Below are 14,688 nucleotides of genomic sequence, written 5' to 3'. Positions count from 1 at the left end.
TCTGGGTTACTGCATCAGCCTCCTCACAGATCTCTCTGACTTCCAGTCCCTTACCCTGATACCCCCCTGCTCACTCCCCACAGGATAAAGGAGCTCAAGCTACTTAATATGGCTTACAGGCTCCACATGCCTGGCCCCTGGTGACCTCACTGGCATTACCTTTTACCACTCCCCTTTCAAACTTAAGATCACTAGTTTGTTCTAGGGGAATCACAAATCCCTTTTAGAATCTAAATGCCATGAACTTCTGCCTTGGAAATACATGTGTACGGTTGAGAGGTTGGTTGAATTTTGCATAAAGATTTGTGAGGTTTTCCAATCCTTGCAGCCCGATCATGACCTTCAAGTTAGAACTCCTTTCCTATTACCTGGCCATACAGAAGCAACCAGAACTACTGATGCCTGCCTTCCTCTCCAGGGGTTTGCCTTGCCCATCCTCCTACATGAGACCCTTCTCTACCTCCCTCTTATCCTGATTCCTGATTATTTTTCCGGTCTCATTTTGGGTGTCCTTTACTCTCAGAAAAGAACCTTCCCATGGCCCTCCAGGCTGGGGTGGGCAGCTCCCTTAGCTGGACCTCTGGGTCCATCAGCCCGGCCCACTCAGGGCACTGGTAACACTTGAATGTGAGTCCCTACCCGTCACGTAGGGCAAATCAGGACCAAGGTCTCTCCACACCTGAAGATTCTTCAGGTCCTGGGAGCACAAAGTGGGAAGTTGAGTCTGATCTCACCACCTATCTCATGCTAAGCAGGGACTGGGTGTGATGACAGAAGCAAGCGACAAGGCTTAGTAAATATTCTTGAGGTGGTGAGGAAATATGATAGCCTGGGGTCTAAACCAGAGCCCAAGCCCTCAGAGGCCCTGGAGGGTGGTCATTCAAAACATTCATCCCCAAATTAAGCATGCTGGGCTCTGGAGTCACAGCAGTCACAGGGTGAACAAGGCCTTCCCTCTTGATAGTCCAGTTTCGCAGCGGTTCAAATTGCGGGGGTGCGGCGTGCCGGAAGAATCTATCTGACCCTGGTGCCTTTTTCCTGCCTGGGGTGGGCGGGGCCGGGCGGAAGCACGCATGCGCATAGGAAAATCCAACTTCGTCCCGGAACTTTGGTTCCTGGTGCTGCGGGGCACCCGGCCCCGGGAGTGTGCTCGGCCGGAAGTGGCCGCTGAGGACCTGGGGTGGGTATGGTGTGCGGAGCCTGCCACAGCAGGTAACAAGTCGTAGAGAATCGGGATGGAGGCCGTAGAGACTGCGACTGCGACGGCGGCGACGGAACCCGGTGAAGGTGAGGTCCTGGCCACGCGGAGGCGGCGGGAGGGTGGAGTTGCGGTGTCACTGGGAAATGATTCCCCGTGAAGGCGAAGGAGGACTCTTTAAAAGGGGACACTTGGGTTTCTCTGGTGGCGCAGTGGTTGAGAGTCCGCCTTCCGATGCAGAGGACACGGGCTCGTGCCCCGGTCCGGGAAGATCCCACATGCCGCGGAGCGGCTGGGCCCGTGAGCCATGGCCGCTGAGCCTGCGCGTCCGGAGCCTGTGCTCCGCAACGGGAGAGGCCACAACAGTGAGAGGCCCGCGTACCGCAAAAAAAAACAAAAAAACAACCAAAAAAAGGGGGACATCTGCCCTCGGCCCTAACTGTTCCCTTCACCACTTTGTCAGATTAACCCCTTTCGTTGCAGGCTGACCTCCTTTACCCCATCCCCTCCCCCGAAATTAACCTCTTCCAAGTTCCAGCCGGCTCTTTCCGTGTCCTAGGCTAATCTAGTTCCTTACCAAGCTCTCAGGCTAGCATAAACGTCTCTGTCCTGGGCTCTCCCATTGTCCCAGCCAACCGTGCTTCTTAAGTTCCCTCCTTCCCTTGCTTCCTCCTGTCCCATGCAAACTCTACTTAGACCATACTAACGGTTCCCCCCATTTCATTCTAATTCCCGTTCTCCGAAAGTCCACAGTCCCATCTGCTTCCTCAGGGTCGTTAATCCATTTCTGTGCTCCCCCATCTCTTTTGCCAGTCTCTTTATTTCTCCTGGTGCCTCCCCATCAGTACCTAAAATGCTTTTGTTTTGCTCATCTTAAAATTCTATCCTGGGGGCTTCCCTGGTGGCGCAGTGGTTGAGAGTCCGCCTGCCGATGCAGGGGACACGGGTTCGTGCCCCGATCCGGGAAGATCCCACATGCCGCGGAGCGGCTGGGCCCGTGAGCCATGGCCGCTGAGCCTGCGCATCCGGAGCCTGTGCTCCGCAACGGGAGAGGCCACAACAGAGAGAGGCCCGCGTACCGAAAAAAAAAAAAAAAACCCTCCCTGAAACCCGTTGTGCCTATAACCACCACCCTCTTTCTCTTCCCCACCCCAGCCAAGCTGAAGGAGTTGTCTGTACCTCCTGTCTTCACTTATTTCCTGCTTGCTGTAGCCTTGCTCCAGTTGCCACCACTTTTGAGAAGCAGCTTGCACCAGGGTTTGCCCAGCGCTCAGCTTTTCTGTTCCCAGTGCCTGTGCTGTCTTTGACCTTGCCTGTCTTCCCCCATCAGACAGGGTGCTCCCTGGGAGCTGAACTGGATCCCTCCGGGGATCCTCAGCATTGCCCAGCTCAGGGCCCGGCATAGATGTAGAGTTGCTGAAGAGTGGTTGGATGGATATGCAAATGAGTAGGAGAGAATGAATGAGTGGGTGAGTGAACGCGTTAGTGAATGTATTGATGATTTCGTGAGCAAGGGAAAAGGCAAAATTGGGTGAATCAATGAATGAAGTGGTCAAGGACCAAGTAAATACACCAAGCACACTGTCTCAGGGCCTTTGCACTGGCTGTTCCCTCTGCCAGTTCCCACAGAAATCTCGTGGCTCAGTCCCTCACCACCTCAGGTCTCTACTGAAATGTCACCTTTTTGGCAAGGCCTTCTCTGACTGTCCATTCAAAATTGCAGCCTCACCCCCATTCCCTCCTCCTTCCCTTTTTATTTTCCTACACAGCTCTTGGAACCACCTAACGCACTATATGTTTTCACTAACTATGTTTTCACATGCCTGCGTTCCCCACTAAACTGTCAATCTCTTGCTTACTGTGGTATCTCTAGGGCCTAGAAGGGTGCCCAGAATATAGGAGGTGCTCAATAAATGTGAAATGAGTGAGTGAGTGAGCACCCAGTCCCTTTCACCCACTGCCCCATCCGCTTTCCCATCCCCGGACTGACTGATCTTCCCTCTCCCCACAGGCTGCACGGAGCCCAGTCCTGGGCACTGGGGGGAGCTGAGCTGGACGCCGGTCCCATCCAGACCCCAGGACAAGGCAGAAGCAGCAGAAGGAGCGCCAAGGGCCCTAGACACTGACCTCTCAGAGGTCGAGGACGCGGCAGTGAGTGCTATGCTGCACGCCGTGGCGGCCAGCCGCCTGCCCGTGTGCAGCCAGCAGCAGGGCGAGCCCGACCTGACCGAGCAGGAGAAGGTGGCCATCTTGGGCCAGCTGTACCATGAGAAGCCACTGGTGTTCCTGGAGCGCTTCCGCACGGGCCTCCGGGAGGAGCACCTGGCCTGCTTTGGCCACTTGCGCGGTGACCACCGTGCGGACTTCTACTGTGCCGAAGTGGCCCGGCAAGGCAGCACCCGACCCCGCACCTTGCGCACCCGCCTGCGTAACCGCCGCTACGCTGCCCTGCGTGAGCTCATCCAAGGTGTGGGGGCGGACAGGTTGGGTGGGAGGGGAGACTGAAGCAGAGGAAGTAAGAAACAAGGATGCAGGAACAGAAACGCAGACAGAGATCCTGGGAGATAAGTTTTAAGACAGGGACCCGGGGAGAGACAGAGACAGAAATGTGAGGTGACAGGGTGAGATAGGGAGAGACAAACAGGGCCCCAAGGGAAGAGAATGGGACAGGCAGTGAGAAGGGTCAGAATTTAGTAGATAACAGAAGTGCCGTTTCAGACCAGCAGGCCGAGGACACACAGTATCCAGCACCGTGAGAACTGGTTACCCCTCAGGGAAACCAGATCCCTACCTCACACTGTACACAGAGGCATTGACAGAAACCTAGGGGAATATGTTCCTGACTCAGGAGAGGCAAAGGCCTCTTGAAAAAAAAACACATGTGAAAAGCATGAAGGAAAACATTGGTACATTTCTCTTTTTTATTTGTTTACTTATTTATTATTTTTGTAAGATTGGTACCTTTTTGACCATGATGTAGTTACAAGCAGGTTTGTGACCAAAGACACCAGAACTAAAGTTAAAAGATGAGAGCAGGGGCTTCCCTGGTGGTGCAGTGGTTGAGAGTCCGCCTGCCGATGCAGGGGACACGGGTTCGTGCCCCGGTCCGGGAAGATCCCACATGCCGCGGAGCGGCTGGGCCCGTGAGCCATGGCCGCTGAGCCTGTGCGTCTGGAGCCTGTGCTCTGCAACGGGAGAGGCCACAACAGTGAGAGGCCCGCCTACCGCAAAAAAAAAAAAAAAGATGAGAGCAAATGAAGGAGAGAGTGAGTTAAGATTCTAGTTAGGGAGAAGGCACAGGCTGTAGAGAAAGGGATCCGGAGAGAGTGGAGCACAGTGACCGATGAGGAGCAGGGATGAAGAGAGGAGGGAGGATGAGTGAATGAAAGAAGTGGAGTTAGGTGACAGAAACTGAGAAAGCCAGAGAGACAGAGATGGGTGGAGACAGAGGGGCAGAGGAGGGGAGGGAGAAACTGAGACCCAGAGAGAGAGAGTGACAGTGAAAGATAGGGAGAAGGAGGGAGAGAAACAGAATGTGGTGGGAAACATGGGGAACAGAGAGAGGCGGGTAAGAGAGAGAAGGCAAGATGGAGGGCAGGACAGGGATGGTCCCAGGATTCCTGGGCTCTGAGGGCGGGGCTAGGACCAGCGGCGGGAGGGGCTGGGCAGGCTTAGCTGTTATCTGAGGGACAGAGCTGCCTATGCTGAGAGACATCAGGAGACGTATGAAGGCCCTGGGTTTGGGGAGTGGGGAAGCCAGGCCCTCAGAAGGGGTGGTTGCAGAGAGGAACGCTCTGAGGAGAGGTGAGATCTGGGGTCTGGAAGACCAACAGGGACACCCACACCTGGGCAGATGCCCTGCTAGACCTGACGCTGTGCACACACACGTCTGCTCCATGAAGATGTACACTTATGTGCCCAGCAGTGCAGGCGTGTCCAGGTGTGTGCACCAACAGCCAGAACGGGGCTCAGCAGACAGGCACACACAGTCTACATACTGGCTTCCATGCACAGTATACCTGCCCGCAACGTCCTGCACACCAGCTCCCAGATGCAGGGACCCACAGCAGTGTACACACACACACACACACACGAATCCTGCCCAGGCACAGTCGTACACGGGCCCTAGGCCAGCAGTACACACACACACACACACACACACACACACACGCACGCACGCACACGAATCCTGCCCAGGTACAGTCGTACACGGGCCCTAGGCCAGCACACACACACACACACACACACGAATCCTGCCCAGGCACAGTCGTACACGGGCCCTAGGCCAGCACACACGCACGCGCGCGCGCACACACACACACACACACGAATCCTGCCCAGGCACAGTCGTACACGGGCCCTAGGCCACCAGTGCCTCAGGCCAGGATGTCCAGCAACCTGACTGTGTACCCTACATGTTTGGACACATGAGTCCACACGTAGATACAGGCCTGATCGCGCACACGTGCTTAGACACGTGCATGAGTTCTCGTGGTCACGACCTCAGGCATCTGTGTGTGTTTGTATACATTGCTGAATGTGGACAAACACACTCACACTTGTGTGTCTACGGCTTCCTGTCAGCGCAGTCCCATGCCTGGGTGGACACAGGTCTGCGCAGGCCCACTCACCCTCCGCCCAGCCCCTCGCCTGGCCCGCAGGCCCTTGCCTCCACGCCCACCCTGTCTCCTCCGTGCAGAGGGCGAGTACTTCAGCGACGAGCAGATGCGGTTTCGGGCCCCGCTGCTGTATGAGCAGTACATCGGGCAGTACCTGACCCTAGAGGAGCTCAGCGCCCGCACCCCGGCCCAGCGGCCACCCAAGCCCGGCCCCCCTGGCACTCCCGCCTGCCCGCTGTCTGACCTGCTGCTCCAGTCCTACCAGGAGCGGGAGCTGCAGCAGCGGCTGCTCCAGCAGCAGGAGGAGGAGGAGGCCTGCTTGGAGGAGGAGGAGGAGGAGGAGGACAGCGACGAGGAAGGTGAGGCCCGGCGGTGGGGAGGCCCCAGTGTCGCACAGCCCGGCCCCAGGCTGGTGTGTCTCAGCTCCACAGCACTAGGCCGGGCCCGCTTGCGGGAGCAGATCACGGCCCTGCCCTACCTGGCCTGAGTGCCCTGGCCCTTCCCGTCCTCTCCAGCATCCCTGTCCCTGGTCCTCGAAGATACCAAGCAGTCCCTCACCTCCAGGCCTTTGCTCATGCCGTTCCCTCTGCCAGGAGTGCCTTCCCTTTGCCACCCTTCAGGCGTCAGGTCCTAACCCTGCTCTGTGGCCTCCAGAGCACTGTGTTGTCACGTGTTCAGTGTGTGCCCCGGGAAGGTAGGGACGGGGCCATCTTGGTCACTGCTGTGTTCCCAGTGCCACCCAGCACGAAGGATGCAGCTCTCTGTGGAGGTGTGTTCAGCACAGTCCTCACACACCCCACCCTGGGTGTCTCCCCTACAGACCAGAGGCCTGACAAAGACTTGGAGGCCTGGGTCCCCGACTCGGAAGAGAGGCTGATCCTGCGGGAAGAGTTCACCAGCCGGATGCACCAGCACTTCCTGGACGGCAAGGATGGGGACTTTGACTACAGGTGCTCCCATGCCCTCCCCGCACCCCCCACCAGCCCCCCAGCCCGGCACCCCACAGGACATGGGCTCTGGGGTCACACAGCCTAAGGGGTTCAGATCAGAGATCAGTGGGTGACCTTGGAGTAGCTTTGTCCCTGTCCGAGCCTGTCCCCTCACCTGAAGGAGGGGAGTGAGCAGGGCTGACATTCAGCTCCGTATTGATAAAACACTGGAACATTCCCATTTGGGTAGGTGGTGGTGGTGGCCTGGTAGGATGCCAGTACTCCAAGCTTCCTAAGTGTCCCCCAGGACCCCGGACTTCCTCATGCTGCAGGAAGTAACCCCTGGCAGGGTAATGCCTGGCGTGGAGGGGCCTGTGGTGGGTGCCCCTGCAGCGCTGGTTGTTCATTTCTCCAGTAGAACCCCAGGGATAAGATACCTGGGCCACCTGCTTTGGAAGGATTTTGCCATCAGGGAAAAGGACACAGGCGAGTGAAGTATCAGAGTAAAAGATAAATGGTTTTGTCAGCGGAGGCAGCCTCGCCTTGTGGTCTGGAACGTCACGTGTGGCAGCAGAGGGCCCTGGTTTCAAACCCAGCCCCCATGACATGAACAAGCAGAGCCCCGGGGCCTCGTCAGTAGAATGGCGGCGGGGGCGCGGGGGGTGGCGCGACTGCCACAGCTACAGCAGCGCCTGGTACCAGAGCCTCGCTGGTCCAGTCCGGGATCCCCAGCTCCAGAGGCGAGTCTGGCTGATGCACTTTTCCATTGACTGATCTCAGTGTTCCACACAAGGCAGTGAGTAAAGTCCCTGGGCTGTGGGGAGCCCTCATAAGGGCACCACTGCTGTCATAAAGCCAGGTGCCCACGAGGAAGTCGGCCCTGGTGTGAGGAATGGGGCGTGGTGGGGACCGAAGCCTGTCCCCTCTCCGAGGGGCAGCTGCTGAGCTGCCTTCAGCCACCAGGTGCTCAGCGCTGCTGGGTCCAGACTGGGGATGAAGCAGGGAACAAAACCGATGGAAGGGTTCCCTGCCCTGAAGGAGTCCCACTCTGGCGAGGAAGGCAGCAAGGAGCGGAAGGGAGGTGCTGGAGGTGCGGAACATCTAGTGGCGATGGGGCTGGGAAGAAAGACAGATCAGGGTCCCGGCATTGGGGGTGGGAGCAGGGTGATGAGGTGGCCGGGGAATGAGCAGGTGACATTGGAGCAAAGACCTGCAGGAAGTGAGAGGCAGGCGACATCAATACCCTGGGGAAGAGCGTTCCTGGCAGGGGGGGCAGCAGGTGCAAGAGCCTTGAGGGGCACAGAGGAACAGCACGGTGTGCGAGGGGTGAGAGGGAGGCGGTCTCATCAGGAGGTGGCGGGGCTGGATTGGACAGGGCTTCCTGCACCAAAGACAGTGTGAGGGAGCCTGGTAGGGTTTGGAGCACAACCGGGGGTCCTTCTCACAACTTAGGATCACTTGTTGCCTGAGGGCAAGGTTTCTCAACTTCAGCACTGTGGACCTTTGGGGCTGGATAACCCTTTGTCCTGTGTGTGGCAGGTGTCGAGCAGCATCCCTGACATCCACCACTGGATGCCAGTAGCAGCCCCCCAACTTGTAACCACCAAAATGTCTCCAGTTATCACAAATGTTCCTTGGGGGGGGAGGCAGAATCTTCCTGGTTGAGAACCACTGCCTCAGGGCCCAGATGTGGGCCCATGTGTCACCACATCTTCTGGCTTTTTAAGAGAAACCAGAAGTTTTCATGTAAAATCTCTGCTTTGGAAAATGTTGCCTTTTGTTTGAAGCCCTGAGAGAGGCAACATAACCCAGCTGTAAGTTCGCTCTGACTTACAGCTGCCAGCGTATGGCCTTTCACTTCAGGGGGCCCCGGGCCCCAGCTCCTCTCCACAGAAGCGGGGAGGCTGGGGTGCAGGCAGAGCCAGCCCCTGACAGCTCCCTCCCCCTGCAGCACCGTGGACGACAACCCTGACTTCGACAACCTGGACATCGTGGCCCGGGATGAAGAGGAGCGGTACTTCGACGAGGAGGAGCCCGAGGACGCACCCAGCCCAGAGCTGGACGGGGACTGATGGCTGCGGCGCCCACCCCGTCCCCCGCCCCAGCGAGGCTGCTGGTTACAGGCCAGGCCGGCTCAGTGACTTTCTCTAGGCGACAGCAGGGTGGCTGCCCTATACCACCAAGCCTCGCTAGGTCTGGTCCCGTCTCCACGGCCCCCTCCCCCTTGCTCTCCATTTCCTTCTCCCCCTGAACCCTGGTGCCTCTCTCCCTCCTCTCTCCTCTCAGTCTTTTTCTCACCACCTTTCTGTCTCCCGCTTTCTGTGTCTCTCGCTCTTTCTCCACCTCCCTCTTTTTCCTTTCTGTCTTTCTCTTTCTCCCCCTCTCTCTGTGCCTCGGCCTCTGTCCCCACAGCAGGGCCCAGGATGAACATCCTCCCCTTGACCTAGGCCGGTGGGGCCCTTTGTCGCTGGAGCTGGCCAGGTTGACCCCGGAGCGGAGCTCCGCCTCTCCCTCCCCAGCCCCGCCTCTGCCCTCCTGCCCCTCTGTGCTTGAGGCTCCGTCTCACACGCACCTCCTTGCCTCTGTTGCGTTCCATCTCCTTCGGCCTCCCTCCATCTTTCGCAGCCTCTGTGCTGGCTCTGTCCCTCTCTGTCTCTCAGCCTTTATCTCTGGGTTTCAGTACCCCCCGCAAGGCCCTGAGCATCCCCCATCCTGGCTGCTGTGGGCCACAGAGCCTGACTGCGGAGTGATCGGGCCTCACTGTGGGCAGTGGGGAGACCTTGGGGGTGGCCACCGGCTCTCACCTCTCCCTCAGGACCCAGGTTTGGGAGAGGTGTGCAGGGGCAGCGTGGGATCGTGGGCCTGCCAGGTTGGGTATAGAGGGAGAGGAGGGACTTTCCCCTCCCAGCCCCACCAGCCCCCCTCTGCCCAGCCACAATTTTCCCTCCTTCACTTCCTCCACCTCCCTCTCCCTCTCCTGTTTACACTTCCAAAATATGCACAGGCTGTTATCATGGGTCCTGAGTCATCACACACACACACACACACACACACACACACACACACAGCCGGCCCCAGCATCCCTGCCCCAAGCCGGCCCCACCGAGCCCCCTGCCGCCCTGGGCTAATGGGAGCCAGATGGCCGCCTGGTGACTCAGCCACTGGCCTGTGGGAACCCAGGCATCCCGCCTTCCCATGCCCCCATACCCAGCTCAGGCTCCCCCAGTAGACATACGCAGGGAAGGGGCCAGCTGCTAGCGGGGGAGGACACAGGCCATGTGTTGGAGAGGTGGGGCCCGGGGACCCCTCACTCCTGTGAGCCAGGCCTGAAGGACCCTCAAAACTGCCTTCTCCAGCATGGGGCCCAGAGTGCCGGGGAGACCCCACGGACTCCTGGGGCCACAGCTTTTGACCCCCAGGCCTCGCCTCTGCCCTCTGGCTCAACTGGAATTAGAGCCAGACACAGAAAGTGAGAGCTAGACAGAGGCCAAGGGATGTTCAGACAGACTATTAAATAAGGAAGCTTCCGGTTACTGAGCAGTTCTGTCCTGTGCCAGGCCCCAGCAAGGTGCCCAATGCCGCACTGAATCCTCCACACAGCCCCGCGAACGAGGGGCTCAGCTCCGTTCTGCATGTGGGTCACAGGAGGCCCAGAAAGGAGATGTCACGTACTCAAGGCCACGTGGCCATCAGAGATGGAAACTCGGGTGTAGAATCGTAAGTCCTGGAGACCACCTCCTGGCCTGCCTGTCCGCTCTCAAGGCCACACAGAGTAGACAGACGCACAGACTTCTTCAGGGGTAACGACTGAAGGAGAGTTAGCTGTTGAGGATAACAGCAGCTAACAGCAGCTAACACCTTTGGGGCCCACCTGGCGTGCTAGGCACAGATGGATGGCATCATCTAGTGTTTAGTACCTGAGTCACTGAACCATCACAGAGGTCCCATGCAGTATAAACTGTCAGTACTGATAGGGTGTCTCCCAGAGGAAGCCCAAGGCGATCCAGCCAGCTAGACTCACAGTTGGGAGAGATGTTTGTCTCGGGTGCTTGTATTGCTGCCCTCAAGTTGTGAGAGGTCTTTCATAATACAGGCATCAGCCCTGGGTGATGGGCACATTTTTCAGCAGTCTGTCATTTGATCATTAAATTTGTGATACACTGCGCCATGCCTAAATTTGTTACATACATTTTTTAAGTGATGAGAGACGGCAATTGAGTCAGAATTAGGGTTAGTCAGATGGCAGAGAAAGAGCGTCTGTCTCAGAGACCGAGGTGGAGCCCAGAGGCACTCCCCCATCACAGCCTCAGACCCGCTGAGACCTGGAGGTGCCCAGAGAGGCGCCTGGCCCTCCACTCCTGGTTCTGGGGTTGGGGTGGGCGGAGAAGCTGAGTCAGGGAAGGGAGAGCCCCTCCGAGGGCATCCGGCCCCCACCCCGTGTCTCCTGTCTGTCCTGGCCAGGCTCTGCTGGCTGCCACCCCACCCCCCCATGTCTGACACCTCTTTGCATCCTGCCTCTCTCTCCTCATCCCCTCCAACCGCCTGCCTCGCTGTCCCTTCTCCCTGCTGCTGCTGTCTCCTTCCTCTGCCTCTCCCCTAGCTCCGTCTTCCCTTTCGGTCTGTCTCTGCAGCTCTCTGACTGTCATCGTCTTCCCATCGCTTCTCGTCTCCCCTCTCTCAGCCCCTTCTCTTCCCCCTCGTTGTGCCCGGGCCTCTGCCTCCTCTTCTCTCCTCTCCCTCCTTGTCATTCCCTCCCTCTCTGTCTCTGCGTCCCCGTCCCCATGCCTTTCTGTCAGAGCCCCCCCCCCCCCGGCCTCGTCTTCACCCTCATTTTTTCCTACCCCTCTCTCCACTGTCTCCTGGCCCACCGCCCTTGTCCCATCTGCTGGTCTCTCCCAGATCCTGGGAAGCCCAGCGGGGGTGTCGGGGTCAGGGCTTCACTGGTGGCCCCTGGGAGCCCAGAATGAGGGGTCACCACCTCGCCCCCACCCAGAAAGGGGGCAGGGAGGCTGCGGCCTGTCTGGCCAGAAGGAAGTGACTGTGCTGTGGCCTGGTCACCCCCGCCCCCAAGAGCTGCCCGGCTGCTGCCGCCCCCGGGCTGGGGCCAAGTAAACACAGCCGCCGGCAGCCCAAGATATTTATACTGAGGTCCGGGCGTGGGTCCAGTGCCCACCACAGCCCCTGCCCTGCCCTGCCCGCCACGGCCAGCCCCGAGCCAACGTGGCACCAGCCGGCAAGGGGACGCGCCGCAGGCACAGCCTGCACTCAGCATGGAGGCCGCATCACTCGGGATGCCAGCGGCTTCACTAGGGACACAGGATGCCCCCCATCCCTGGAAACACCAGCACAAATGCAGCCCCACACGTGCAGCTGCTTGTGAACACGAACACACTCACCCCACTGAAAACTCGAGAGTGATAGAGCAAAATAGAGACCCACACGACTGCTTACACACTGAAGTCATCAGCCCACATGTGGGGACACAAAATGCAGACACCACCTGCTCACAGACACCCCTAGAGGCTGAGAACACCAGTCCCGGAGATGGACACACTGGGAGGAGGACAGCAAGCATGTGGGAGACACACCCCGTAGACACACAAACATGCTCGGAATACCCACGACGCACACGCTGATCACAAAACGTAACCCAGAAGCTGCTCACCCGCAGACACAAACACTGGGAACCGCCACACACAGGCAGTGAGAACATCCTGAGTAGGAAACACAATGTACACGCGCACACACAGTACCTCCTGGAAACACTTCTCACAGACCCATGAACATACACGGAAAACACCCATACTTCTCATCAAACTTATGCTAATAATGTGCAAATTTACACCCAGAAAAGAAGAGCAAGTGTGCTGAGAAAAAATCCAGACACATAACACACCCCAGGGATACAACCAACTCGTACACGCAGACTAGCCGAGTCACACAGTGTCCGGACACGGAACCCAAAGTGCACACTGGCTTGTGCAGCAGAAACACAAAACACAGGTGCAGGCACAACAAATGCAGCACAGTCTCACACACACACACACACACACACCTATGCAGCACAGTCACACACACACACACACACGCAGCACAGTCACACACACACACACACACACACACACACACACACACACACACACACACACACACACACACACACACACACACACACACACACTTGAACCCGTGCTGGAGAGACACCAGTTGAAAATCCCCCTTGGTCCATACCCAACACAGCCGTCAGGCACCCAGCCGTGTGTTAGAGACCCCTATGCTGGACACACAAAATTCACACCACAAAGCTTGCTGGGACACACACAAATTCACATTAGAAACACGAAAGACACCAACGCGCTGGATGTCCAGAGATCTAGGGGGAAGGGGGCTTTCTCTCCCTCCCCCCACCTCGCCCCTCCCTTTCTCCCTCTCACGCTGACCCCGTCCCGGGTCCCAGGCCTGTCTGAGGGAGGGGGCAGGAAGGCCTGAGCTGGCCTTCCCCGGCCCTGCTTCCTGCCCCTTGGGGGCAGGACGGGAAGCCGAGGCTCCAGCCGGAACCCAGGCTCCCCCCAACGACTTCCCTCGCCGCCCGGCCTGCCTGCAGAGGCGGGGGAGGGGAGCGGGGCGCCCCGAACCCCCGGGCCTGCCCCTGCGTCTGGCTGGGGGCCGGGCCCGGCCTTCCTGCGGGGCCAGGTGCCGGGAGGGGCGGGGCAGGAGCCGCCCCCGCGGCCGGGAAGGTGCTGAGCCCGCGGCTTTCCCCGTCCCCGGCGCCCGGGCGGGTGGGCGGGGTGCGGCCCGAGGGCGTGGCCAGGGCTCGGCGACCGCGGGAGCGCGCGGCCCGGTGTGCGGCCGGGACTTGTCCTGGGCCGAGGCGCGAGCTGGGCGTGTGAGGGCCACGGCCCCGGGGGTGTGTCTGGGTGTGCGGGACTCTCCGTCTGGGACCCGGGGTGTGACAGTGAGTCTAAGTATGACGGGTCGGCTACCGTCCGTAGGGCCGTGTGGGACTCCCCAGGCCTGAGCGTGTGGGGCCGGCAGATGTCAGGCCGAGTGGGCACGACCGCCTGGCGGTCTGCGAGATCCTGACGTGTCAGATCTCCGTGTGTGGTATGTGTCTGGGTGGGACTGTGACGTGTCAGGCCCTGTGCGTGCACACGGTGCCTGTTTGTGACCGTGACCCCATGGAGGATGTTTGTATAACTGTCGGTGGGTCGGGGCCGGAGTCTCTGTTTCATTTCCTGACGGGGCTCTGATGCAGTGAGGAGTGTGTCTGTGCATGGCACTGCCTCTGTATCTGTGTCCGCAGTGTGGTGGTTGTGCCTAGGATCCTACAGGATGTATTTGTGTGATTCCATCTTGCTGCGTCCCTATGGAAGTCTCTGCTTATGTTGTGTCCCAGCCAAGCTCCAAGGCTGGGCTGTGTGCACGTGATGGGGCGGCTGGTGACAATGGCAGCACATCCTTGGATAGGGAACTCCTCCGGCCCCCACCTCACCCCCAGCCCTCTATGGCTCCCAGACCTGGGCCAGGAGGAGTGACCACATTTCTACCGCTGGGCTGGGCTGGGCAGGCCCCGGGGCCCACCCATCCAGACCTGGTGCCACTGACCCACCTGCAAAGGAAGCTCAGCACTCACACCATCCTCCCCCAGGGCAGTCACTGAGCAAAGCAGGTCAAGGCCCCGGACCTGAGAAGGGCCGGGGAGAGAGAACGGGAACTGAAACCAGGGAGGAAGAGGGGAAGCTGAGAAGCCAGAGAAAGAGGAAGCGGGAGAGAGTTCATCAGCAAGACCCCAGCAGATGGGAAGAAACACAGCAGAGGGAAACCCACCCCGGCTCAGGGTGCTGTCATTTCTCTCCTGGACAACTGGTCTCCCTGCAGTCACCCTCACACCCGTTCAGTCTACTCTCAACCATCAACCAGAGGGACCCTCTGAGCACTTCAG

General features: G+C 58.9%; 1 protein-coding gene across 1 annotated transcript; it reads left to right on the top strand.

Annotated features, from left to right (window-relative positions):
- The first annotated feature begins 1,099 nt into the window (after positions 1-1,099).
- Positions 1,100-11,491, top strand: CCDC97 (coiled-coil domain containing 97). Its single transcript, XM_082676209.1, has 5 exons — positions 1,100-1,287; positions 3,210-3,665; positions 5,898-6,176; positions 6,638-6,767; positions 8,698-11,491. The coding sequence occupies exons 1-5, from the start codon at positions 1,236-1,238 to the stop codon at positions 8,816-8,818; spliced, it is 1,038 nt and encodes a 345-aa protein (XP_082532335.1). The 5' UTR covers positions 1,100-1,235; the 3' UTR covers positions 8,819-11,491.
- The last annotated feature ends 3,197 nt before the right edge of the window (positions 11,492-14,688 follow it).

This window comes from Grampus griseus (genome assembly GCF_964374135.1).
Source record: "Grampus griseus genome assembly, chromosome: 19".
Lineage (NCBI taxonomy): Eukaryota > Metazoa > Chordata > Mammalia > Artiodactyla > Delphinidae > Grampus > Grampus griseus.
The sequence above is the reverse complement of the archived record's forward strand: the minus strand, read 5'-3'. Positions and strand labels throughout refer to the sequence as shown.

What these genes read in the sequence shown, in the direction of transcription:
- CCDC97 (XM_082676209.1), top strand. Translation starts at nt 1,236, where the DNA reads ATGGAGGCCGTAGAGACTGCGACTGCGACGGCGGCGACGGAACCCGGT. An exon ending in GGAGGACAGCGACGAGGAAG is followed by an intron (nt 6,177 to 6,637) that starts GTGAGGCCCGGC and finishes TCTCCCCTACAG; the next exon opens with ACCAGAGGCCTGACAAAGAC. An exon ending in GATGGGGACTTTGACTACAG is followed by an intron (nt 6,768 to 8,697) that starts GTGCTCCCATGC and finishes CTCCCCCTGCAG; the next exon opens with CACCGTGGACGACAACCCTG.